Source organism: Tachyglossus aculeatus, chromosome 2 (assembly GCF_015852505.1).
Source record: "Tachyglossus aculeatus isolate mTacAcu1 chromosome 2, mTacAcu1.pri, whole genome shotgun sequence".
Lineage (NCBI taxonomy): Eukaryota > Metazoa > Chordata > Mammalia > Monotremata > Tachyglossidae > Tachyglossus > Tachyglossus aculeatus.
In genome coordinates, this window is record NC_052067.1 from 54,835,967 (window position 1) to 54,862,313 (window position 26,347).

At 43.2% G+C, this 26,347-nt stretch overlaps 1 protein-coding gene across 1 annotated transcript in view; it reads left to right on the forward strand.

Moving 5' to 3' along the window:
• The first annotated feature begins 8,895 nt into the window (after nt 1-8,895).
• The window catches only part of IGF2R (insulin like growth factor 2 receptor), a 140,415-nt gene continuing 122,963 nt past the window's right edge, over nt 8,896-26,347 (forward strand). Inside the window, 1 exon segment of the mRNA XM_038742552.1 lies at nt 8,896-8,993. Within this exon segment, the coding sequence (XP_038598480.1) occupies nt 8,920-8,993 (74 nt within the window). The 5' untranslated portion in view covers nt 8,896-8,919.

A 26,347-nucleotide genomic window follows, 5' to 3' on the forward strand; every position in this document is an offset into this window, starting at 1 on the left:
TCTGCACACAGTAAGCGCTCAATAAATACGATTGATTGATTGATTGTCTGCTGGGAGACCGATTCACTCTTCTCTGGGCCTGTATATATATACAGGCCCTGTATATATGTATATATGATTGTACGTATTTATTACTCTATTTTAGTTGTACATATCTATTCTATTTATTTTATTTTGTTAATATGTTTGGTTTTGTTCTCTGTCTCCCCCTTTTAGACTGTGAGCCCACTGTTGGGTAGGGACTGTCTCTATTATATGTTGCCAACTTGTACTTCCCAAGCACTTAGTACAGTGCTCTGCACACAGTAAGCGCTCAATAAATACAATTGATTGATTGTCTTCTGGGAGACCGATTCACTCTTCTCTGGGCCTGTATATATATACAGGCCCTGTATATATGTATATATGTTTGTACATATTTATTACTCTATTTATTTTACTTGTACATATCTACTCTATTTTATTTTGTTAATATGTTTGGTTTTGTTCTCTGCTACCACTTTTAGACTGTGGGCCAATTGTTGGGTAGGGACTGTCTCTATATGTTGCCAACTTGTACTTCCCAAGCGCTTAGTCCAGTGCTCTGCACAGAGTAAGCGCTCAACAAATACCATTATTATTATTATTATTCTCTGTGCCCTCAGTTCTCCCATCTGGAAAATGGGGATGAAGACTTGGAGCCCCACGTGGGACAACCTGATCACCTTGTATCCCCCCAGCAGCGCTTAAAACAGTGCTTTGCACAGAGTAAGCGCTCAACAAATACCATTATTATTATTATTAATTCATTCAATCAATTGTACTTATTGTGTGCAAAGCACTGTACTGAGTGCCTGAGAAATACCAGTTGGCAACATATAGAGACGGTATTATTATTCTCTGTGTCCTCAGTGACCTCATCTGGAAAATGGGGATGAAGACTGTGAGCCCCACGTGGGACAACCTGATCACCTTGTATCCCCCCCAGCGCTTAGAACAGTGCTTTGCACATAGTGAGCGCTTAACAAATGCCATCATTATTATTATTAGCTTCTCTGTGCCTCAGTGACCTCATCTGTAAAATGGGGATGAAGACTGTGAACCCCAAGTGGGACAACCTGATCACCTTGTGTCCTCCCCAGCGCTTAGAACAGTGCTTTGCACATGGTAAACGCTGAACAAATACCATTATTATTATTATCAACGCTTAGAACAGTGCTTTGCACCTAGTAAGCACTTAACAAATACCATTATTATTATTATCAGCGCTTAGAACAGTGCTTGGCACATAGTAGGCACTTAACAAATACCATTATTATTATTATCAGCGCTTAGAACAGTGCTTGGCACAGTAAGCGCTGAACAAATACCATTATTATTATTATCAACGCTTAGAACAGTGCTTTGCACATAGTAGGCACTTAACAAATACCATTATTATTATTATCAGCGCTTAGAACAGTGCTTGGCACATAGTAGGCGCTTAACAAATACCATTATTATTATTATCAGCGCTTAGAACAGTGCTTGGCACATAGTAGGCGCTTAACAAATACCATTATTATTATTATCAGCGCTTAGAACAGTGCTTGACACATAGTAAGCGCTTAACAAATACCATTATTATTATTATCAGCGCTTAGAACAGTGCTTGGCACATAGTAGGCGCTTAACAAATACCATTATTATTATTATCAGCGCTTAGAACAGTGCTTTGCACATAGGCGCTTAACAAATACCATTATGATTATTATCAGCGCTTAGAACAGTGCTTGGCACATAGTAGGCGCTTAACAAATACCATTATTATTATTATCAGCGCTTAGAACAGTGCTTCGCCCATAGTAAGCGCTTAACAAATACCATTATTATTATTATCAGCGCTTAGAACAGTGCTTTGCACATGGTAAACGCTTAACAAATACCATTATTATTATTATCAGCGCTTAGAACAGTGCTTGGCACATAGTAAGCGCTTAATAAATACCATTATTATTATTATCAACGCTTAGAACAGTGCTTTGCACATAGTAAGCACTTAACAAATACCATTATTATTATTATTATCAGCGCTTAGAACAGTGATTGGCACATAGTAAGCGCTTAAATACCATTATTATTATTATCAGCGCTTAGAACAGTGCTTGGCACATAGTAAGCGCTTAACAAATACCATTATTATTATTATCAGCGCTTAGAACAGTGCTTTGCACATAGGCGCTTAACAAATACCATTATTATTATTATCAGCGCTTAGAACAGTGCTTGGCACATAGTAGGCGCTTAACAAATACCATTATTATTATTATCAGCGCTTAGAACAGTGCTTGGCACATAGTAGGTGCTTAACAAATACCATTATTATTATTATCAGCGCTTAGAACAGTGCTTCGCCCATAGTAAGCGCTTAACAAATACCATTATTATTATTATCAGCGCTTAGAACAGTGCTTTGCACATAGCAAGCGCTTAACAAATACCATTATTATTATTATCAGCGCTTAGAACAGTACTTTGCACATAGTAAGTGCTTAACAAATGCCATCATTATTATTATTATTATCAACGCTTAGAACAGTGCTTTGCCTATAGTAAGTGCTTAAGAAATGCCATCATTATTCTCAATGCTTAGTACAGTGCTTCGCCCATAGTAAGAGCATAAGAAATGCCATCATTATTATTATTATTATTATTATCAGCGCTTAGAACAGTGCTTCGCCCATAGTAAGCGCTTAACAAATGCCATTATTATCATTATTATTATTATCAGCGCTTAGAACAGTGCTTCGCCCATAGTAAGCGCTTAGCAAATGCCATCATTATTATTATTAACAGCGCTTAGAACAGTGGTTCGCCCATAGTAAGCACTTAATAAATGCCATTATTATTATTATTATCAGCGCTTAGAACAGCCCTTTGCCCATAGTAAGTGCTTAACTGCCATTATTATTATTATTATTATTATTATTATCAGCGCTTAGAACAGTGCCTCGCCCATAGTAAGCGCTTAGCAAATGCCATCATTATTATTATTAACAGCGCTTAGAACAGTGCTTCGCCCATAGTAAGCACTTAATAAATGCCATCATTATTATTATTAACAGCGCTTAGAACAGCGGTTCGCCCATAGTAAGTGCTTAAGAAATGCCTTATTATTATTATTATTATTATTATTATTATCAGGGCCTAGAACAGTCCTTTGCCCATAGTAAGCGCTTAACAAATGCCATCATTATTATTATTATTATTATTAACAGCGCTTAGAACAGTCCTTTGCCCATAGTAAGCGCTTAACAAATGCCATCATTATTATCAGCGCTTAGTACAGTGCTTCGCCCATAGTAAGCGCTTAACAAATGCCATTATTATTATTGTTATTATTATTAACAGCGCTTAGAACAGTGGTTCGTCCATAGTGAGCGCTTAACAAATGCCATCATTATTATTATTAACAGCGCTTAGAACAGTGGTTCGCCCATAGTAAGCGCTTAAGAAATGCCATTATTATTATTATTATTATTATTATTATTATCATTATTATCAGCGCTTAGAACAGTGCTTCGCCCATAGTGAGCGCTTAACAGATGCCATCATTATTATCAACGCTTAGTACAGTGCCTCGCACATAGTAAGCGCTTAACAAATGCCATCATTAGTATGAACGCTTAGTACAGTGCTTCACCCGTAGAAAGCGCTTAACAGATGCCATCATTATTATGAACGCTTAGTACAGTGCCACCCCCATAGTAAGCGCTTAACAGATGCCATCATTATTATGAACGCTTAGTACAGTGCCTCGCCTATAGTAAGCGCTTCACAGATGCCATCATGATTACGAACGCTTAGTACAGTGCTTCGCCCGTAGTAAGCGCTTAACAGATGCCATCATTATTCTCAACGCTTAGTGCTTCGCCCGTAGTAAGCGCTTAACAGATGCCATCATTATTAGGAACGCTTAGTACAGTGCCTCGCTCATAGTAAGCGCTTAACAAGTGCCATCATTATTATCAACGCTTAGTACAGTGCTTCGCCTTTAGTAAGCGCTTAACAAATGCCATCATTATTATGAACGCTTAGTACAGTGCTTCACCCGTAGTAAGCGCTTAACAGATGCCATCATTATTATCAACGCTTAGTACAGTGCTTCGCCCGTAGTAAGCGCTTAACAGATGCCATCATTATTATCAACGCTTAGAATAGTGCTTCGCCTATAGTAAGCGCTTAACAAATGCCATCATTATTATCAACGCTTAGTACAGTGCCTCGCACATAGTAAGCGCTTAACAAATGCCATCATTATTATGAACGCTTAGAACAGTGTCTCGCCCATAGTACGCGCTTCACAAATGCCATCATTATTATGAACGCTTAGTACAGTGCCTCGCCTATAGTAAGCGCTTCACAAATGCCATCATTATTATGAACGCTTAGTACAGTGCCTCGCCCGTAGTAAGCGCTTAATTGATGCCGTCATTATAATGAACGCTTAGTACAGTGCTTCGCCCATAGTAAGCCCTTAACAGATGCCATCATTAGTATGAACGCTTAGTACAGTGCCTTGCCCGTAGTAAGCGCTTAACAAATGCCATCATTATTATGAACGCTTAGAACAGTGCCTCGCCCATAGTAAGCGCTTCACAAATGCCATCATTATTATGAACGCTTAGTACAGTGCCTCGCCTATAGTAAGCGCTTCTCAGATGCCATCATGATTACGAACGCTTAGTACAGTGCTTCGCCCATAGTAAGCGCTTAACAGATGCCATCATTATTATGAACGTTTAGTACAGTGCTTCTCCCGTAGTAAGCGCTTAACAGATGCCATCATTATTATCAACGCTTAGTACAGTGCCTCGCCTATAGTAAGCGCTTCACAAATGCCATCATTAGTATGAACGCTTAGTACAGTGCTTCGCCTATAGTAAGCGCTTAACAGATGCCATCATTATTATGAACGCTTAGTACAGTGCCTCGCCCATAGTAAGCGCTTAACAGATGCCATCATTATTATGAACGCTTAGTACAGTGCCTCGCCCATAGGAAGCGCTTAACAGATGCCATCGTGATTCTCAACGCTTAGTACAGTGCTTTGCCAACTTGTCCTTCCCAAGCGCTTAGTACAGTGCTCTGCGCACAGTAAGCGCTCAATAAATACCATTGATTGATAGTAAGCGCTTAATAGATGCCATCATTATTATGAACGCTTAGAACAGTGCTTCGCCCATAGTAAGCGCTTAATCGATGCCGTCATTATAATGAACGCTTAGTACAGTGCTTCGACCGTAGGAAGCGCTTAACAGATGTCATCATTATTATGAACGCTTAGTACAGTGCTTTGCCTATAGTAAGCACTTAACAAATGCCATCATTATTATGAACGCTTAGTACAGTGCCTCGCCTATAGTAAGCGCTTAACAACAAATGCCATCATTATTATGAACGCTTAGTACAGTGCTTCGCCTATAGTACGCGCTTAACAAATATCATTATTATGAACGCTTAGTACAGTGCCTTGCCTATAGTAAGCGCTTCACAAATGCCATCATCATCATGAACGCTTAGTACGGTGCTTCGCCTATAGTAAGCGCTTAACAAATGCCATCATTATTATGAACGCTTAGTACAGTGCTTCGCCTATAGTAAGCGCTTAACAACTGCCATCATTATTATGAACGCTCAGTACAGTGCCTCGCCCATAGTAAGCGCTCAACAGATGCCATCATTATTATGAAAGCTTAGTACAGTGCCTCGCCTATAGTATGCGCTTAACAGATGCCATCATTATTATGAACGCTTAGTACAGTGCCTCGCCCATAGTAAGCGCTTAACAGATGCCATTATTATTATGAACGCTTAGTACAGTGCCTCGCCCATAGTAAGCGCTTAATAGATGCCATCGTGATTCTCAACGCTTAGTACAGTGCTTTGCCAACTTGTCCTTCCCAAGCGCTTAGTACAGTGCTCTGCGTACAGTAAGCGCTCAATAAATACGATTGATAGTATGCGCTTAATAGATGCCATCATTATTATGAACGCTTAGAACAGTGCTTCTCCCGTAGTAAGCGCTTAACAAATGCCATCATTATTATGAACGCTTAGTACAGTGCCTCGCCCATAGTAAGCGCTTAACAGATGTCATCATTATTATGAACGCTTAGTACAGTGCTTCGCCCATAGTTAGCGCATAACAGATGCCATCATTATCAACAACGCCTAGTACAGTGCTTCGCCCATAGTAAGCCCTTAACAGATGCCGTCATTATAATGAACGCTTAGTACAGTGCTTCGACTGTAGTAAGCGCTTAACAGATGCCATCATTATTATGAACGTTTAGTACAGTGTCTCGCCTATAGCAAGCGCTTAAAAGATGCCATCGTGATTCTCAACGCTTAGTACAGTGCTTTGCCCGTAGTAAGCGCTTAACAGATGCCACATTATTATGAACGCTTAGAACAGTGCTTCGCCCGTAGTAAGCGCTTAATTGATGCCGTCATTATAATGAACGCTTAGTACAGTGCTTCGCCCGTAGTAAGCGCTTAACAAAATGCCATCATTAGTATGAACGCTTAGTACAGTGTTTCACCCGTAGTAAGCGCTTAACAGATGCCATCATTATTATGAACGCTTAGTACAGTGCTTCGCCTTTAGTAAGCGCTTAACAGATGCCATCATTATTATCAACGCTTAGTACAGTGCCTCGCCCATAGTAAGCCTTTAACAGATGCCATCATTAGTATGAACGCTTAGAACAGTGCCTCGCCCATAGTAAGCGCTTAACAGATGCCATCATTAGTATGAATGCTTAGTACAGTGCCTCGCCCATAGTAAGCGCTTAAAAGATGCCATCACTATGAACGCTTAGTACAGTGCCTCGCCCATAGTAAGCGCTTAACAGATGCCATCATTATTAGGAACGCTTAGTACAGTGCCTCGCCTATAGTAAGTGCTTCACAAATGCCATCATTATTATGAACGCTTAGAACAGTGCCTCGCCCATAGTAAGCGCTTAACAGATGCCATCATTAGTACGAACGCTTAGTACAGTGCTTCGCCTATAGTAAGCGCTTAACAGATGCCATCATTATTATGAACGCTTAGTACAGTGCCTCGCTCATAGTAAGCGCTTAACAGATGCCATCATTATTATGAACGCTTAATACAGTGCCTCGCCTATAGTAAGCGCTTCACAAATGCCATCATTAGTATGAACGCTTAGTACAGTGCTTCGCTCGTAGTAAGCGCTTAACAAATGCCATTATTTATTTTCCTTGTACCTATCTATTCTATTTATTTTATTTTGTTAGTATGTTTGGTTTTGTTCTCTGTCTCCCCCTTCTAGACTGTGAGCCCACTGTGGGTAGGGACCGTCTCTGTATGTTGCCAACTTGTGCTTCCCAAGCGCTTAGTCCAGTGCTCTGCACACAGTAAGCGCTCAATAAATACGATTGATGATGATGATGATGATGAACGCTTAGTCCAGTGCCTCGCCCATAGTAAGCGCTTCACAGATGCCATCATGATTACGAACGCTTAGCACAGTGCTTCGCCCGTAGTAACGTCATTATGATTGTATGGGGACGTAGGGCCGGGGTCTCGCCACGAGGGGGCGCCCTCCGCCACGGGCACGTGACCTGAGGGGGGGGGGGGGGGAAACGGCCCCCTCCCTCCGGGGGCGGGCGGTCACGTGCCGGAGGGGCGGGTCACGTGACGGGGGCGGGGGCCGGGCTCCCATTGGTCAGGCGCCCGGGGGAGGGCGCGGGCTCCCATTGGACGAACGGAGACGTTCCAGGGCCGGGCTCCCATTGGGCGGGCGGTCGGTCACGCGCCCGGGAGAGGGGCGCGGGGCGCGGGCTCCCATTGGACGAACGGAGACGGTCCGGGGGAGCGTCACGTGACGGGGGAAGGGGGAGGGGGCGCGGGCTCCCATTGGGCGGACCGTCACGTGACAAGGGAGGGTGGGGGCTCCGCTTGGGCGGGAGGTCACGCGCACGGACCGGGTCACGTGATGAGTTAAACGTGCCCCCCCCGGGGGGCGGTCACGTGACGGGGCACGGGCTCCCATTGGACGAGGAGGTCACGTGACGAGGGGCTCACGGGCTTCCCCTTGGGCGGGCGGTCACGTGACGGACGAGGGGGTGGGCGCCCATGGGGGGGGGCGGTCACGTAACGAGATCCCGTGTTGGGGGGGAAGAGCGTCACGTGACGGGGGAGGCCGCCCGGGCTGGAGGTCACGTGGCGGGGACGCGCGCGCTCCCATTGGACGGGACCGGGCCACGTGCCCAGGGCGCGGGCTCCCATTGGGCGGGAGGTAACGTGACGAAGAAGGCGCTGGAGACGCGCCGGGAGGGGGCGGCCGGTCACGTGACGAGGGGGCGCGGGCTCCCCTTGGGCGGGCGGGGCACGTGGCGGGGGCGCGGGCTCCCCTTGGGCGGGCGGGGCACGTGGCGGGGGCGCGGGCTCCCATTGGGCGGGCAGGGCACGGGGCGGAGACGCGGGCTCCCATTGGACGCGGCCGAGTCACGTGCACGGGACGCGGGCTCCCACTGGTCCGGCGGAGGCGGGTCACGTGCCGGGGCGGATCACGTGATGTGGGAGCGCGGTCTCCCATTGGGCGGGCGGGGCACGTGGCGGGGTCGCGGGCTCCCATTGGTCGGGGTGAGTCACGTGCCCACGGCGGGACCGCCCATCGATTGGGAGGGGGTGGGTCACGTGCCGGGGGGCGTGTCACGTGACGAGGGGGCGCGGGCTCCCATTGGGCGGGCGGGGGTCACGTGGCGGGGGCGCGGGCTCCCATTGGTCGGGCGGGTCACGTGCCGGGGGGCGGGTCACGTGAGGCGGCGCACGGGGGTTCCGGGAGCTGCCGCCGCTGCAGCAGGAGCTGCACGGGTTGCAGGAGTTGCTGCTGCCGGAGCTGCTGCAGGCGTTGCTGCTGGCGGAGCATGCTGCACCTGCTCCTGCTCCTGCTGGGGGCCGCGGGGAGCCCGCCCGACCCGGACCTGCGGGACCTCTGCAGGTCAGGGCGCCGACGCCTGCCCTTAGGAGGCGCTTACTACGGGCCACGCGCTGATCTAAGCGCGGGGGAGGTTACTATAGTCATCGGCATGATGATGGCGTTTATTGAGCGCTCACTATGTGCCAAGCGCTGTTGCCATAATCGTAATAATGAGGGAATTTATTGAGCGCCTACTGTAATAATCATGATGGCGTTTATTAAGCGCTTACTATGTGCCCAGCGCTGTTGCCATAATTGTAATAATGATGGCATTTATTAAGCGCTTAGTATGTGCCAAGCGCTGTTAACATAATCGTAATAATCATGGCATGTATTAAGCGCCTACTACGTGCCAACTGCTGTTACAGTAATCGTGATAATGATGGTATTTATTGAGCGCCTACTGTAATCATCATCATGATGGCCTTTATTAAGCGCTTACTATGTGCCCAGCGCTGCTACCATAATCATAATAATGATGGCATTTATTAAGCGCTTCCTATGTGCCAACTGCTGTTACCATAATCTTTATAATGATGGTATTTATTAAGCGCCTCCTATGTGCCCACTGCTGTTACCATAATCGTAATAATGATGGCATTTATTAAGCGCCTACTGTAACACTCATAATGATGGCATTAAGCGCTTACTATGTGCCAAGCGCTGTTACCATAATCGTAATAATGATGGCATTTAGTAAGCGCCTACTATAATAGTAATAATGATGATGGCATTTATTAAGCGTTTACTCAGTGCCAACTGCTGTTTAATCGTAATAATGATGGCATTTATTAAGCGCCTACTGTAATATTCATAATGATGGCATTAAGTGCTTGCTATGTGCCAAGCGCTGTTACCATAATCATAACAATGGTGGCATTTATTAAGCGCTTACTATGTTCCAAGCACTGTTACCGTAATCGCAATAATGATGGCATTTATTACGTGCCTACTGTAATAATCATAATGATGGCATTTAGTAAGTGCTTACTATGTGCCAAGCGCTGTTACCATAATCGTAATAATGATGGCATTTATTAAGCGCCTGCTATAATAGTGATAATGATGATGGCATTTATTAAGCGTTTACTATGTGCTAAGCGCTGTTACCATAATCGTAATAATGATGGCATCTATTACGTGCCTACTGTAATAATCATAATGAGGGCATTTAGTAAGTGCTTACTATGTGCCAAGCGCTGTTACCATAATCATAACAATGGTGGCATTTATTCAGCGCCTACTATAATAGTGATAATGATGATGGCATTTATTAAGCGTTTACTATGTGCCAACTGCTGTTACCATAATCGTAATAATGACGGCATTTATTAAGCGCCTACTGTAATACTGATAATGATGGCATTAAGCGCTTACTGTGTGCCAAGCGCTGTTACCATAATCATAACAATGGTGGCATTTATTCAGCGCCTACTATAATAGTGATAATGATGATGGCATTTATTAAGCGTTTACTATGTGCCAACTGCTGTTACCATAATCGTAATAATGACGGCATTTATTAAGCGCCTACTGTAATACTGATAATGATGGCATTAAGCGCTTACTGTGTGCCAAGCGCTGTTACCATAATCATAACAATGATGGCATTTATTAAGCACCTACTGTAATAGTAATAATGATGATGGTATTTATTAAGCGCTTACTATGTGCCAAGCACTGCTACCCTAATCGTAATAATGATGGCACTTATTAAGCGCTTAGTATGTACCAAGCGCTGTTAACATAACCATAATAATCATGGCATTTATTAAGTGCCTCCGATGTGCCAACTGCTGTTACCATAATCGTAATAATGATGGCATTTATTAAGCGCCTACTGTAATACTGATAATGATGGCATTAAGCGCTCACTATGTGCCAAGCGCTGTTACTGTAATGGTAATAATGATGGCATTTATTAAGCGCCTACTATAATAGTAATAATGGTGATGGCATTTATTAAGCGCTTACTATGTGCCAAGTGCTATTACCATAATCGTAATAATGATGGCATTTATTACACACCTACTGTAATAATCATCATGATGGCATTTAGTAAGCGCTTACTATGTGCCAAGCGCTGTTACCATAATCGTAATAATGATGACATTTAGTAAGCGCCTACTATAATAGTACTAATGATGATGGCATTTATTAAGTACTTACTATGTGCCAAGCGCTGTTGCTATAATAGTAATAATGATGGCATTTATTAAGCGCTTACTATGTGCCAAGCGCTGTTACCATAATCGTAATAATGGTGGCATTTATTAAGCACGTACCGTAATAATCATAATGATGGCATTTATTTAAGCGCTTACTGTGTGCCAAGCGCTGTTACCATAATCATAATAATGATGGCATTTATTAAGCACCTACCATAATAATCATAATGATGGCATTTATTAAGCGCTTACTATGTGCCAAGCGCTGTTACCATAATCATAGCAATGATGGCATTTATTAAGCACCTACTATAATAGTACTAATGATGATGGCATTTATTAAGCGCTTACTATGTGCCAAGCGCTTTTACCATAATCATAACAATGATGGCATTTATTAAGCGCCTACTATAATAGTAATAACGATGATGGCATTTATTAAGCGCCTACTATATGTGCCAAGCACTGTTAACGTAATGATAATAATGATGGCATTTATTAAGCGCCTACTATGTTAGTAATAATGATGATAGCATTTATTAGGCGCTTACTATGTGCCAAGCGCTGTTACCATAATCATAATAATGATGGCATTAAGCGCCTAGTATAAAAGTAATAATGATGATGGCATTTATTAAGCGCTTACTATGTGCCAAGCGCTGTTACCATAATCATTATAATCATGGCATTTATTAAGTGCCTACTGTAATAATCATAGTGACGGCATTTATTAAGCACTTACTATGTACCAAGCGCAGCTAACATAATCATAATAATGATGGCATTTATTAAGCACTGTTACCATAAGCGTAATAATGATGGCATTTATTAAGCGCCTACTGTGTGCCAAGCGCTGTTACCATAATCGTAATAATGATGGCATTTATTAAGCGCCTACTGTAATAAGCATAATGATGGCATTTATTAAGCGCTTACTGTGTGCCAAGCGCTGTTACCATAATTGTAATAATGATGGCATTTATTAAGCACTTACTGTGTGCCAAACGCTAGTTGTAAGCGCTGGGGAGGTTACCCGTAATCATAATGATGATGGCATTTATTAAGCTCCTACTATAGCAATCATAATGATGGCATTTATGAAGCGCTTATTATGTGCCAAGCACTGTTCTAAGCGCTGGGGAAGTTACCATAATCATAATAATGATGAGGATGGCATTTATTAAGCACTTACTATGTGCCAAGGCTGTTGTGAGCGCTGGGGAGGTTACAATAATCATAATAACGATGGCATTTATTAAGCGCTTATTATGTGCCAAGCGCTGTTGTAAGCGCTGGGGAGGTTACAGTAATCATAATAATAATGATGGCATTTATTAAGTGCCCACTATAATGATAAAAATAATGATGGTATTTGTTAAGCGCTTACTATGTGCAAAGCACTGTTGTAAGCGCTGGGGAGGTTACAATAATCATAATGATGATGGTGGCATTTATTAAGCGCTTACTATGTGCCAAGCACTGTTACCATAATAATAACAATGATGGCATTTATTAAGCGCCTACTATAATAATAATAATAATGATGGCATTTATTAAGCGCTTACTATGTGCCAAGCACTGTTCTAATCGCTGGGGAGGTTACAGTAATCATAATAATGATGATGGCATTTATTAAGCGCTTACTATGTGCCAAGCACTGTTACCATAATAATAACAATGATGGCATTTATTAAGCGCCTACTATAATAATAATAATAATGATGGCATTTATTAAGCACTTACTATGTGCCAAGCACTGTTCTAACCGCTGGGGAGGTTACAATAATCATAATAATGATGATGGCATTTATTAAGCGCTTACCATGTGCCAAGCACTGTTCTAACCGCAGGGGATGTTACAATAATCATAATAATGATGATGGCATTTATTAAGCACTTACTATGTGCCAAGCACTGTTCTAAGCGCCGGGGAGGTTACAGTAATCATAATAATGATGAGGATGGCATTTCTTAAGTGCTTACTATGTGCCAAGCACTGTTCTAATAATAATAATAATAATGGCATTTATTAAGCGCTTACTATGTGCCAAGCACTGTTCTAATAATAATAATAATAATGGCATTTATTAAGCGCTTACTACGTGCAAAGCACTGTTCTAAGCACTGGGGAGGTTACAGTAATCATAATAATGATGAGGATGGCATTTATTAAGTGCTTACTATGTGCCAAGCACTGTCACCATAATCATAATAATAATGGCACTTACTAAGCGCCTACTATAATAATAATAATAATAATAATAATAATGGCATTTATTAAGCGCTTACTATGTGCCAAGCACTGTTCTAAGCGCTGGGGAGGCTACAGTAATCATAATAATGATGAGGATGGCATTTATTAAGTGCTTACTACGTGCCAAGCACTGTCACCATAATCATAATAATAATGGCACTTACTAAGCGCCTACTATAATAATAATGGCATTTATTAAGCACTTACTACGTGCAAAGCACTGTTCTAAGCGCTGGGGTGGTTACAGTAATCATAATAATGATGAGGATGGCATTTATTAAGTGCTTACTACGTGCCAAGCACTGTCACCATAATCATAATAATAATGGCACTTACTAAGCGCCTACTATAATAATAATAATAATAATAATAATAATGGCATTTATTAAGCGCTTACTACGTGCAAAGCACTGTTCTAAGCGCTGGGGTGGTTACAGTAATCATAATAATGATGAGGGTGGCATTCATTAAGTGCTTACTATGTGCCAAGCACTGTCACCGTAATCATAATAATGATGGCATTTACTAAGTGCCTACTATAATAATAATAATAATGGCATTTATTAAGCACTTACTATGTGCCAAGCACTGTTGTAAGCGCTGGGGAGGTTACAGTAATCATAATAATGATGAGGATGGCATTTATTAAGTGCTTACTATGTGCCAAGCACTGTCACCGTAATCATAATAATGATGGCATTTACTAAGCGCCCACTATAATAATAATAATAATAATAATGATGGCATTTATTAAGCGCTTACTATGTGCCAAGCACTGTTCTAAGCGCCGGGGAGGTTACAGTAATCATAATAATGATGAGGATGGCATTTATTAAGTGCTTACTATGTGCCAAGCACTGTCACCGTAATCATCATAATGCTGGCATTTACTAAGTGCCCACTATAATAATAATAATGATAATGATAATGATATCAATAATAATAGCGATGACATTTATTAAGCGCTTACTATGTGCCAAGCACTGTTGTAAGCGCTGGGGAGGTTACCGTAATCATAATAGACAATCAGAGAGGAGGCCGATACAGTAATCCAGTCGGATGAAGACTGTGAGACAACTTGATCACCTTGTAATAATAATACTAATAATGATGGCATTTATTAAGCACTTACTATGTGCAGAGCACAGCGCTTAGAACAGCGCTTGGCACAGAGCAAGCGCTTAGTAAGATGCCATCATTATTACTGTGATTATTGTAACCCGTGGATGCATTTGAAAATGAACCACTTGTAATTGAAGCATCCTGTGCTGCTTTATCATTTTTAGTAGGGTTCGTTTTTAGCTGAGCGGCTACTACATTTTCACTTCTAATAATAATAGTAATGGCATTTATTAAGCGCTTACTATGTGCAAAGCACCGTTCTAAGCACTGGGGAAGGTTACAAGGTGATCAGGTTGGCCCACGGGGGGCTCACAGTCTTCATCCCCATTTTACAGATGAGGGAACGGAGGCCCAGAGAAGTTGAGCCACTCGCCCAAAGTCACCCAGCTGGCGGGATTTGAACTCGTGACCTCGGACTCCAAAGCCCGGGCTCTTTCCACCGGGCCACGCGTTTCTAAAATGGTGTGTTTGTGTCGCCAAACTAAGCCGGCTTTTCTTATTAAGCACCTAACTAGCCTGACTCGGGCGTCAATCAATCAATCAATCGTATTTATTGAGCGCTTACTGTGTGCAGGGCACTGTACTAAGCGCTTGGGAAGTCCAAGTTGGCAGCAGATAGAGACGGTCCCTACCCAACAGCGGGCTCACAATCAATCAATCGTATTTATTGGGCGCTTACTGTGTGCAGAGCACTGTACTAAGCGCTTGGGAAGTCCAAGTCGGCAACATCTAGAGACGGTCCCTACCCGACAGCGGGCTCACGGTCTAGAAGGGGGAGACAGAGAACAAAACCAAACATACTAACAAAATAAAATAATTAGAGTAGATATGTACAAGTTAAATAAATAAATAGAGTAATAAATATATTTATTTATTTCTAGCCCCCCTGCACCTAGATGTGGTGGCTGAGAGCTTAGCTATGGCATTTATTAAGCATGCATCAATAAATAATTAACATTAATTACTCATTACAATATCAGAAAATATTAATAAATAATTAAAAATTATCAATTATTTACTATAGTATTACTATACAATATTAATAAATAATTAAAAATAATCAATTATTCATTATATCATCATAAAATATTAATAAATAATTAAAAATAATCAATTATTCATTATAATGTTATCATAAAATATCAACAAATAATTAAAATTACTATTAATTATAATATTACCATAAAATATTAATAAATGATTAAAAATCATCAATTATTTACCATGATATCATCATAAAATATTAATAAACAATTAAAAATAATTGATCGTCCATTATAATATTATCATAAAATATCAATAAATAATTAAAAATATTAACCATTAATTATAACATCACCACAAAATATTAATACATAATTAAAATGATTAATTATTCATTATTATATTATTATATAATATTAATAAATAATTAATAATTATTGATTATTCTAGGGGGGCTAGAAATATAATAGAAAAAGAGCTAAAATGTTACAACATGTAAAAAAACCCCTGAGTCCAGCCTCTTATATAAGCCTGTCCTCTGGACTGTAAGCTCATTGTGAGCGGGGAATGTGTCTATATACTATTGTTTGCACTCTCCCAAGCGATTAGTAAAGTTCCCCGCACACAGTACAAGCGCTCAATAAATATGGTTGATATTCACAGTCTAGAAGGGGGAGACAGGCAACGAAACAAAGCGTATTAAGAAAAGAAAATAAATAGAATCGATATGTACAAGTAAAACAGCTAAATAAATAGAGTAATAAATACGGACAAACATATATACGTCATCATCATCATCATCAATCGTATTTATTGAGCGCTTACTATGTGCAGAGCACTGTACTAAGCGCTTGGGAAGTACAAATTGGCAACATATATATATATATATATATATATATATACACACATACACATATATATATGCATATATATATGTGTGTATGTGTATATATATATATATATATAATATATATATATATATATATATATATATATACACACACACACACACACACACACACACACATATATACAGGCGCTTCCAGCGTGGCTCAATGGAAAGAGCCCGGGCTTGGGAGACAGAGGTTGTGGGTTCTAATCCCGCCCACCCCCGCCACTTATCAGCTACTTCTCTGTGGTTACTATGTGCTGAGCGCCCGTGCTGGGCCACAGGGGGCACGGGCTCCACCCCTGTTGCGGGGCGTGGGTTCTAATCCCACCTCCGCCACTTTCATTCATTCATTCAATCGTATTTATTGAGCGCTTACTGTGTGCAGAGCACTGGATTAAGCACTTGGGAAGTACAATTCGGCGGCATATATTCTATTCTATTTATTTTATTTTGTTGATATGTTTTGTTTTGTTGTCTGTCTCCCCCTTCTAGACTGTGAACCTGCTTTTGGGTAGGGACCGCCTCTATATGTTGCCGGCTTGGCCTTCCCAAGCGCTTAGTACAATGCTCTGCACACAGTAAGCGCTCAATAAATATGATTAAAGATTGAATGAATGGACTGTGAGCCCACTGTTGGGTAGCGACTGTCTCTCTATGTTGCCAACTTGGACTTCCCAAGCGCTTAGTACAGTGCTCTGCACACAGCAAGCGCTCAATAAATACGATTGATTGATATAGAGACGGTCCCTACCCAACCGTGGGCTCACAGTCTGTGACCTTGGGCCAGTCGCTTCACTTCTCTGGGCCTCAGTTCCCTCATCTGTAAAATGGGGATGAAGACTGGGAGCCCCCCTTGGGACAACCTGATCACCTTGTCACCTCCCCGGCGCTTAGAACAGTGCTTGGCACATAGTAAGCGCCTAACAAATGCCATCATCATCATTATTATTATTCTCTGGGCGTCAGTTCCCTCATCTGTAAAATGGGGATGAAGACTGGGAGCCCCCCGTGGGACAACCTGATCACCTTGTAACCTCCCCAGCGCTTAGAACAGTGCTTGGCACATAGTAAGCGCCTAACAAATGCCGTCATCATCATTATTATTATTCTCTGGGCGTCAGTTCCCTCATCTGGAAAATGGGGATTCATTCATTCATTCAGTCGTATTTATTGAGCGCCTACTGTGTGCAGAGCGCTGTACTAAGCGCTTGGGCAGCACAAGTTGGCACCACAACTTGGGATGAAGACTGTGAGCCCCCCGTGGGACAACCTGATCACCTTGTAACCTCCCCAGCGCTTAGAACAGTGCTTGGCACACAGTAAGCGCCCGATAAATACGAGTGAATGAGTCCCCGTTTTACAGATGAGGGAACCGAGGCCCGGAGAAAAATGATAATAATGAAATAATAAGAATTTTTATTATTATGTGCAGCGGGCTGGATTTGGGGGGCCAGCTCCTCTGCACCGGCTCTCGCTTGCAACTCGACTTTCCGAGAGATGGGTTTTTTTGTGTTTTTTTTAAAATTTTGTGGGTTTCCGTCCCACGAAACCGCGCGTTGTGAAACTGTCTCCCCGCCTCGTGCTTTGTGAGACGTCTTGGTCATGTGCTGGGCTCTTTCAGGGGTGAAATTATTGGCACAAGGAAGCAGGAGGCGGTTATTGCCTAATGGCCCCCGGGCGGGTGGAGGCTACTAGTAGGATGATTAAATTCCGCATTATTCATTCATTCAGTCGTATTTATTGAGCGCTTCCCGTGTGCAGAGCACTGCACTAAGCGCTTTCGGGCCGTCCTCCTTTTCCCACTCCCTTTCCACGCCTGGGAGATTTCTCTTTTATGGTATTTGTTAAAAGGCTTGCTCTGGGCCAGGTACTGAGGGGTGGGGTAGATAAAAGCTCATCGGGTTCATTCATTCATTCGTATTAATAATAATAATAATAATAATCATCATCATCATCATCATGGTATTTGTTAAGTTAAGCACTTACTATGTGCCAAGCACTGTTCTAAGCGCTGGGAAGGTTACAAGGTGACCCTACTTATTTTAATAGTTAATAGTTTTAGTAGTTAATAGTTTGTTAATATTTTGTTAGAGCAGCAGCGTGGCTCAGTGGAAAGAGCCCGGGCTTTGGAGTCAGTCGATCAATCAATCAATCATAGTATTTATTGAGCGCTTACTGTGTGCAGAGCACCGTACTAAGCGCCCGGGGAGTACAAGGTGGCAACATATAGAGGCAGTCCCTACCCAACAGTGGGCTCACAGTCTAAAAGTCAGATTAAAAGGTTGGAGTCAGAGGACGTGGGTTCAAATCCCGGCTCCGCCACCTGTCAGCCGTGGGACTTCGGGCAAGTCACTTCATTTCCCTGGGCCTCGGTTCCCTCATCTGTAAAATGGGGATGAGGACTGTGAGCCCCCCGTGGGGCAACCTGATCACCTTGTAACCTCCCCAGCGCTTAGAACAGTGCTTGGCACATAGTAAGCGCTTCATAATCAATGCCATTAATACGTTTTGTGTCTCCCCCTTCTAGACTGTGAGCCCGCCGTTGGGTAGGGACTGTCTCTAGATGTTGCCAACTTGGACTTCCCAAGCGCTTAGTACGGTGCTGTGCACACAGTAAGCGCTCAATAAATATGACTGACTGACTGAATGAATGAATCAGGTTGTCCCATGGCGGGCATGCATTGAATGAATGAATGAATCAGGTTGTCCCACGGTGGGGGCTCACAGTCTTCATCCCCATTTTCCAGATGAGGGAACTGAGGCCCAAAGTCACACAGCTGACAGGTGGCGGAGCCGGGATTTGAACCCGTGACCTCGGACTCCAAAGCCCGGGCTCCTTCCACGGAGCCATGCTGCTTCTAGGTCAGATTTTTAAACAACACTTGGAATAAAGTCAATTTAGGGCAGGGCCTGAAGACTCTTTAACAGTGGTGAAAGGCTTAGTCATTTAAGAAGATTATAGGACTCGGGCTTCTCTGTGTGATTAGAATCAGGGTTAAACCCTTTGGCCCATCTCCTTTTTGGAAACAGGACAATGAGGTCTATTGAATAGAAGCAGCGTGGCTCAGTGGGAAGAGCACGGGCTTTGGAGCCAGGGGTCAGAGGTTCAAATCCCAGCTGTGCCCCTTGTCTGCTGTGTGACTTTGGGCAAGTCGCTTCACTTCTCTGTGCCTCAGTTCCCTCATCTGCAAAACGGGGATGAAGACCGCGAGCCCCCACCGTGGGACAACCTGATCACCTTGGAAGCTCCCCGGCGCTTAGTACAGTGCCTTGCACACAGTAGGTGCTTGATCAATCAATCAATCAATCAATCAGTCGTATTTATTGAGCGCTTACTATGTGCAGAGCACTGTACTAAGCGCTTGGGAAGTACAAATTGGCATCACATAGAGACAGTCCCTACCCAACAGTGGGCTCACAGTCTAAAAGGGGGAGACAGAGAACAGAACCAAACATACCAACAAAATAAAATAAGTAGGATAGAAATGTACAAGTAAAATAAATAAATAAATAGAGTAATAAATATGTACAACCATATATACATATATACAGGTAAATTGATAAATGCCATTATTATTATGCGGGACAGGGACTGTGTCCAGCCCGATCTGGCAGTGCTCAGAACAGAGCTTGGTACATAGTAAGCGCTTGACAAATGCCATTATTATTACACGCGTTTGCCCGGCTGTCTGCGAAAAGCCTCCCAATCATCATCATCAGTCGTATTTATTGAGCGCTTACTGTGTGCAGAGCACTGTACTAAGCGCTTGGGAAGTACAAATTGGCAACACATAGAGACGGTCCCTACCCAACAGTGGGCTCACAGTCTAAAAATATAGTACGTCTGGAGCATTGCTTCCGACGTTAGAATTCAGGTCCCGGTTTGCAGCACCAAACTGGACTTCCTCGTTTTTTTAAAATGGTATTTTAAGCGCTCCCTTCGTGCCGGGCTGGATCCAAAGTTAATTAGGTTGGCCACAGCCCCGTCCCGCGTGGGGCCTGCAGTCTTAACCCCATTTTACAGATGAGGCACAGAAAAATGAAGCAGCCTGCCCACCAAGCTCACACGACACACCGGCGGCGGAGCTGGTATAGGCCGGCAGTGTGTCTGTTTATCAATCAATCAATCAATCAATCGTATTTATTGAGCGCTTACTATGTGCAGAGCACTGTACTAAGCGCTTGGGAAGTACAAATTGGCAACACATAGAGACAGTCCCTACCCAACAGTGGGCTCACAGTCTAAAAGACTGTTTATTGGTATCTTGTTCGCTCCCAAGGGCTCAGCGCAGTGCTCGGCACATTGTAAGTGCTCAAGAAATCCCTTCCTCTCCCCCTCACCCCCCTCTCCATCCCCCCCATCTTACCTCCCTCCCTTCCCCACAGCACCTGTATATATGTTTGTACATATTTTTTTACTCTGTTTATTTAATTTATTTGTACATATCTATTCTATTTATTTTATTTTGTTAGTATGTTTGGTTTTGTTCTCCGTCTCCCCCTTTTAGACTGTGGGCCCACTGTTGGGTAGGGACCGTCTCTATATGTTGCCAATTTGTACTTCCCAAGCGCTTAGTACAGTGCTCTGCACATAGTAAGCGCTCAATAAATACGATTGGTGATGATTGAATGAATGAGCCGAGATGAGAACCGAGTTTCCCGTGCGGCCCAAGCCCCCATCCTTTCTTCCAGGCCGGTCGGCTTCTCGTCGCCTCTACGAGTAGCCGCGCTGACCCACCCCTGGCTTTGCGTCCCGCTATCAGAGGAAGTCCTGTCTGTGTATTTTGTTTTTCCGGGCCGCCCTGGGGTTGTGATTATAGGAAATGAATTACTTCCCATATTAGCCTTGGCATGGCTACATTGGACCCTAGGCTGAATTTCCAGAGGGAAATTCAGGGTCATCCTGCTGGGTCAGCTCTTTCTCCCTGCCCCAATGCTTTGGCAGCGGGAATCCAAGGTCCATCCTGTGGCGTTCCAGGTGGTTGTGACCGGGACACGCTGCATCCAGGTTTTCCAGTTTGATTTGGGATTTTTTTCTCCCCCCCCCCCCCCCCAGATTGGTAAAGGTGACTATCCCAGCTTGGTCACTTGGCTAACTGAGATTCCTAAATACCTCTAATAAACCAATCAATTGTATTTATTGTCCACTTATTATGTGCAGAGCACTGTACTGTTAATAATAATTATAATAATGGCATTTGTTAAGCGCTTACTATGTGCAGAGCAATCAATCAATCGTATTTATTGAGCGCTTACTATGTGCAGAGCAATCAATCAATCAATCGTATTTATTGAGCGCTTACTATGTGCAGAGCAATCAATCAATCGTATTTATTGAGCGCTTACTGCGTGCAGAGCACTGTTCTAAGCGCTGGGGGGGATGCAAGGTGATCAACGTGTCCGACGTGGGGCTCACAGTCTTAATCCCCGTTTTACAGATGAGGGAACTGAGGCTCAGAGAAGTTAAGTGACTCACCCAAGGTCACACAGCAGACATATGGCGGGGCCGCGGTTCGAACCCGTGACCTCTGACTCCAAAGCCCGGGCTCTGTCCACTGAGCCACGCTGCTTCTCTGTCACTGAGGGCTTGGGGAGAGTCAGGCGTATTTATTTACTTTTTTTAAAAATGGCATTTATTAAGCGCTTACTATGTGCAAAGCACTGTTCTAAGCGCTGGGGTAGATACAAGGTAATCAGGTTGTCCCACGTGGGGCTCACAGACTTAATCCCCATTTTACAGATGAGGGAACTGAGGCCCAGAGAAGTGAAGTGATTTGCCCAATGCTTACAGTGTGCAGGGCACTGTACTATGCGCTTGGGGGAATACAATATAACAAACAGGCACATTCCCTGCCCACAATGAGCCTACAGTCTAGAGGGGGAGACAGACATTAATATAAATAAATTACGGACATTTAAGTACAGTGTATAATATAACAGACAGGCACATTCCCTGCCCACAAAGAACGTACAGTCTAGAGTATATAGAGTCTATGTATATATGTTTGTACATATTTATTATTCTATTTATTTATTTATTTATTTATTTATTTTACTTGTACATATCTATTCTGTTTATTTTATTTTGTTAGTATGTTTGGTTTTGTTCTCCGTCTCCCCCTTTTAGACTGTGAGCCCACTGTTGGGTAGGGACTGTCTCTATATGTTGCCAACTTGTACTTCCCAAGCGCTTAGTACAGTGCTCTGCACACAGTAAGCGCTCAATAAGTATGATTGATTGATTGATGTAGGGGAATTGTAAACTTGTTCCTGGCAGGGAACATATCTGCTAATTCTGGTGTAGTGTACCCTCCCGAGTGCTTAGCACAGTGCTCTGCACGTAGTAAGCAGGCAGTAAGTACCACTGATGGATTGATTGAACTGCTGGTGAGCTCGTCTCTACCCCAGTGCTTAGAAGAGTGCCAACTTGGACTTCCCAAGCGCTTAGTACAGTGCTCTGCACACAGTAAGCGCTCACATTAGTAGCAATTGGTGACACTATAAGTAAACAGTGAGCGCTTAATAAATACGACTGAATGAATGAATGAATGGAAGAGTGCCCGGCACATAGTGGCTCAGTGGAAAGAGCCCGGGCTTTGGAGTCAGACGTCATGGGTTCAAATCCCGGCTCCGCCACTTGTCAGCTGTGTGACTTTGGGCAAGTCGCTTCACTTCTCTGGGCCTTAGTTCCCTCATCTGTAAAATGGGGATGAAGACTGTGAGCCCCCCCCGTGGGACAACCTGATCACCTTGTAACCTCCCCAGCGCTCAGAACAGTGCTTTGCACATAGTTAGCGCTTAGTAAATGCCATCATCATTATTATTATTATAGTATATTATTATATTATTATTATTATTATTATAGTAAGTGCCTAACAAATGCCATTAAAATTACTATTATTATTATTATTATTATAGTAAGTGCTTAACAAATGCCATTAAAATTATTATTATTATTATTATTATTATTATTATTATTATTATTATTATTATAAGTGCTTAACAAATACCATTAAAAAAAAAATCATTGGGACTGTCCGAGACTCCAAGGATCCCGCGGTGGAGCCTGGCCCTCATTTTGCTGGAAATTCGGCATGGGCTAGTGGGTAGAGCCCCGGCTTATACATCAGATGGATGTGGGTTCTAATCCTGCCTCTCTCAGTTGTCTGCTGTGTGTCTTTGGGCAAGTCACGTCACTTCTCAGGATCTCAGTGACCTCACCCGTCAAGCAGGGATTAAGACCGTGAGCCCTGTGTGTGACGGGGGACTCTGTCCAACCTGATTAACTTGTAGCCATCCCAGCGCTTAGTACAGTTCCCGGCACCTAGGAAATGCTGAACAAATACCACAATAATTATTATTCCAGGGAGGGGCCGTTTTGTCTCCACTTCTGACCCCTTTTCCTCTCAGAGACCCCCTTTTTGGATAGAGCAGTTCAGACCATAGGCATCTGCTCGTGACGGTGGGAGGATTAGAAGCGATTTCCCATCATGGGCGATGCCAGCCTCGTGCTTTAACAGCCTTTCAGGGTGGGTTCCTGTGAGATTTCTAACCGAAGTTGACCTTGGGATATTTAGGTGACATCTTTACACCTGTTGTTTGGGCTAGAGCGTTTTTTTTTTTCCGTTTTTTGTTGCCTTTGAAGACAGTTCTGGTTTCCTTAGGAACTAGCTTTGTAAAACTCTCTCACTGGTCTGTGTAGCTTTGTGAAACTGTAAAACCCTCACTATTCTGTGGACAGAGGATAAGAGCTAAGGAAGCCTATTTGTAGTCATTTTTTTTTGCCGGCAATCAGCGATATTCGTTGAGTGCATAGCACTGTACTAAGCGCTCGGGAGAGTACAGTATAACAGTTGATAGACACTTTCCATGCCCGCAATGAGCTCACAATCTAGAGGGGGGAACGGACATTAATATAAATGTATATATGTTTGTACATATTTTTTACTTTATTTTATTTGTACATATCTATTCTATTTATTTTATTTTGTTAGTACGTTTGGTTTTGTTCTCTGTCTCCCCCTTTTAGACTGTGAGCCCACTGTTGGGTAGGGACTGTCTCTATATGTTGCCAATTTGTACTTCCCAAGCGCTTAGTACAGTGCTCTGCACACAGTAAGCGCTCAGTAAATACGATTGATTGATTGATAAATTACGGATGTGTGAGGGGGAAACGGACATTAAAATAAATTACGGATGTGTGAGGGGGAAGCGGACATTAATATAAATTACAGACGTGTACATAAGAGCTGTGGGACTTTTGGGAGGGGTGAATAACAGAAGCAAATCCAAGCGCCACGGTGACTCAGAAGGGGGTAGGAGAAGAGGGAAAGAGGCCTTAGTCGTCGGGGAAGGCTTCTTAGAGGAGTTGTGCTTTTAAGAATTAGCTTGTATCTACCCTAGCACTTAGGACAGTGCCTGGCCCATAGTAAGTGCTTAACAAATACCATTAAAAAAAAAAAAAGACAAAGGAATCGGTCCCCAAGCTCTGTTAAAATATTGCATCACTGTTAAATATCTTCTAAAAGAATAGAGTGGCTCTGGAATAATGGAGCAAAAAGACAAGAATAATGGAGCTTCATTACTATGCTCCTCCATGCTCTACTGCCTACAGGGAGCTTACATTCTAGAGTAATAATAATAATAATGATAGCATTTATTAAGCACTTACTATGTGCTTAATAAACCGTACTCTGCATACAGTAAGTGCTCAATAAATACGATTGAATGAATGAATGAATAAAGCACTGCTCTAAGTGCTGGGGAGGTTACAAGGTGATCAGGTTGTCCCACGGGGGACTCACAGTCTTAATCCCCATTTTACAGGTGAGGGAACTGAGGCGCAGAGAAGTTAAGTGACTCGCCCAAAGTCACACATTTGACAAGTGGCGGAGCCGGGATTTGAACCCATGACCTCTGACTCCAAAGCCCGGGCTCTTTCCGCTGAGCCACGCTGCTTCTCTAGAGTAGGGGGGCAGTGAAAATGTCTATCATCTATCAACTCTGTGGCGTTGTACTCCGCCCAAGTGCAAAGTAGAGTGGTCTGCATGTAGTGCTCACTAAATTAATTTGATTCCCCCCCCCCCTTTTTTTTTCTATTTGATTTTTCTGGTGCTCGTAGGTCCCCAAGCCTTGGCGTTTTGGTTCGTTAAGCAACATTTAATCTAACCACTGGGCAAATGGAATGTGAATTTAAATAGATTTGTCAGCTGTGTGACTTCGGGCAAGTCACTTAACTTCTCTGGGCCTCAGTTCCCTCATCTGTAAAATGGAGATGAAGATTGTGAGCCCCACGTGGGGCAACCTGATCACCTTGTATACCCCCAGCGCTTAGAACAGTGCCTTGCACATAGTAAGCGCTTAATAAATGCCATTTAGAAAAAATATAGATTCCCTTTGCCTTGTGGCCTGTCCTTGAGGAGGGGGTAAAAGCATTGGAGTCAGGAGAAGAATCCAGCTGGAAGTTGGAGCAGAGAAGGAAAATGCTGTTCTGTTTACAGGAGTCAAATAGCCGTTGGGGACCACAGTGGAGAGGTCAGGAAAGTCACCGGTTTTAGCCAGGGAAGGGAGAGGGCTGATGACGGTAGACAGCGGAGAGATAGTCGGGGGAATAGAAAATTTATGGAAGGAAATGCACACTTATTTTCAGTGCAAAGTAGGACTCAGAGATAAATGATGACAGGATGAAGTGATTTCATCTCCTCGTAGTCGTCTGTTTTCATTCAGGAGGCTACCAGGGGGTTCCAGTTGTTTCCGAAGACTTAGCCCTTGAGCCCAAATTTATGGAAGCGTAAGGAGGAGTCGGAATACAGTGATAAACCCGGGCTTTCCCAGCTGAAGATGCGGCTGCTGAGGGTTGCCCTCCCCCTTCTAGACTGTGAGCCCACTGTTGGGTAGGGACCGTCTCTATATGTTGCCAACTTGGACTTCCCAAGCGCTTAGTACAGTGCTCTGC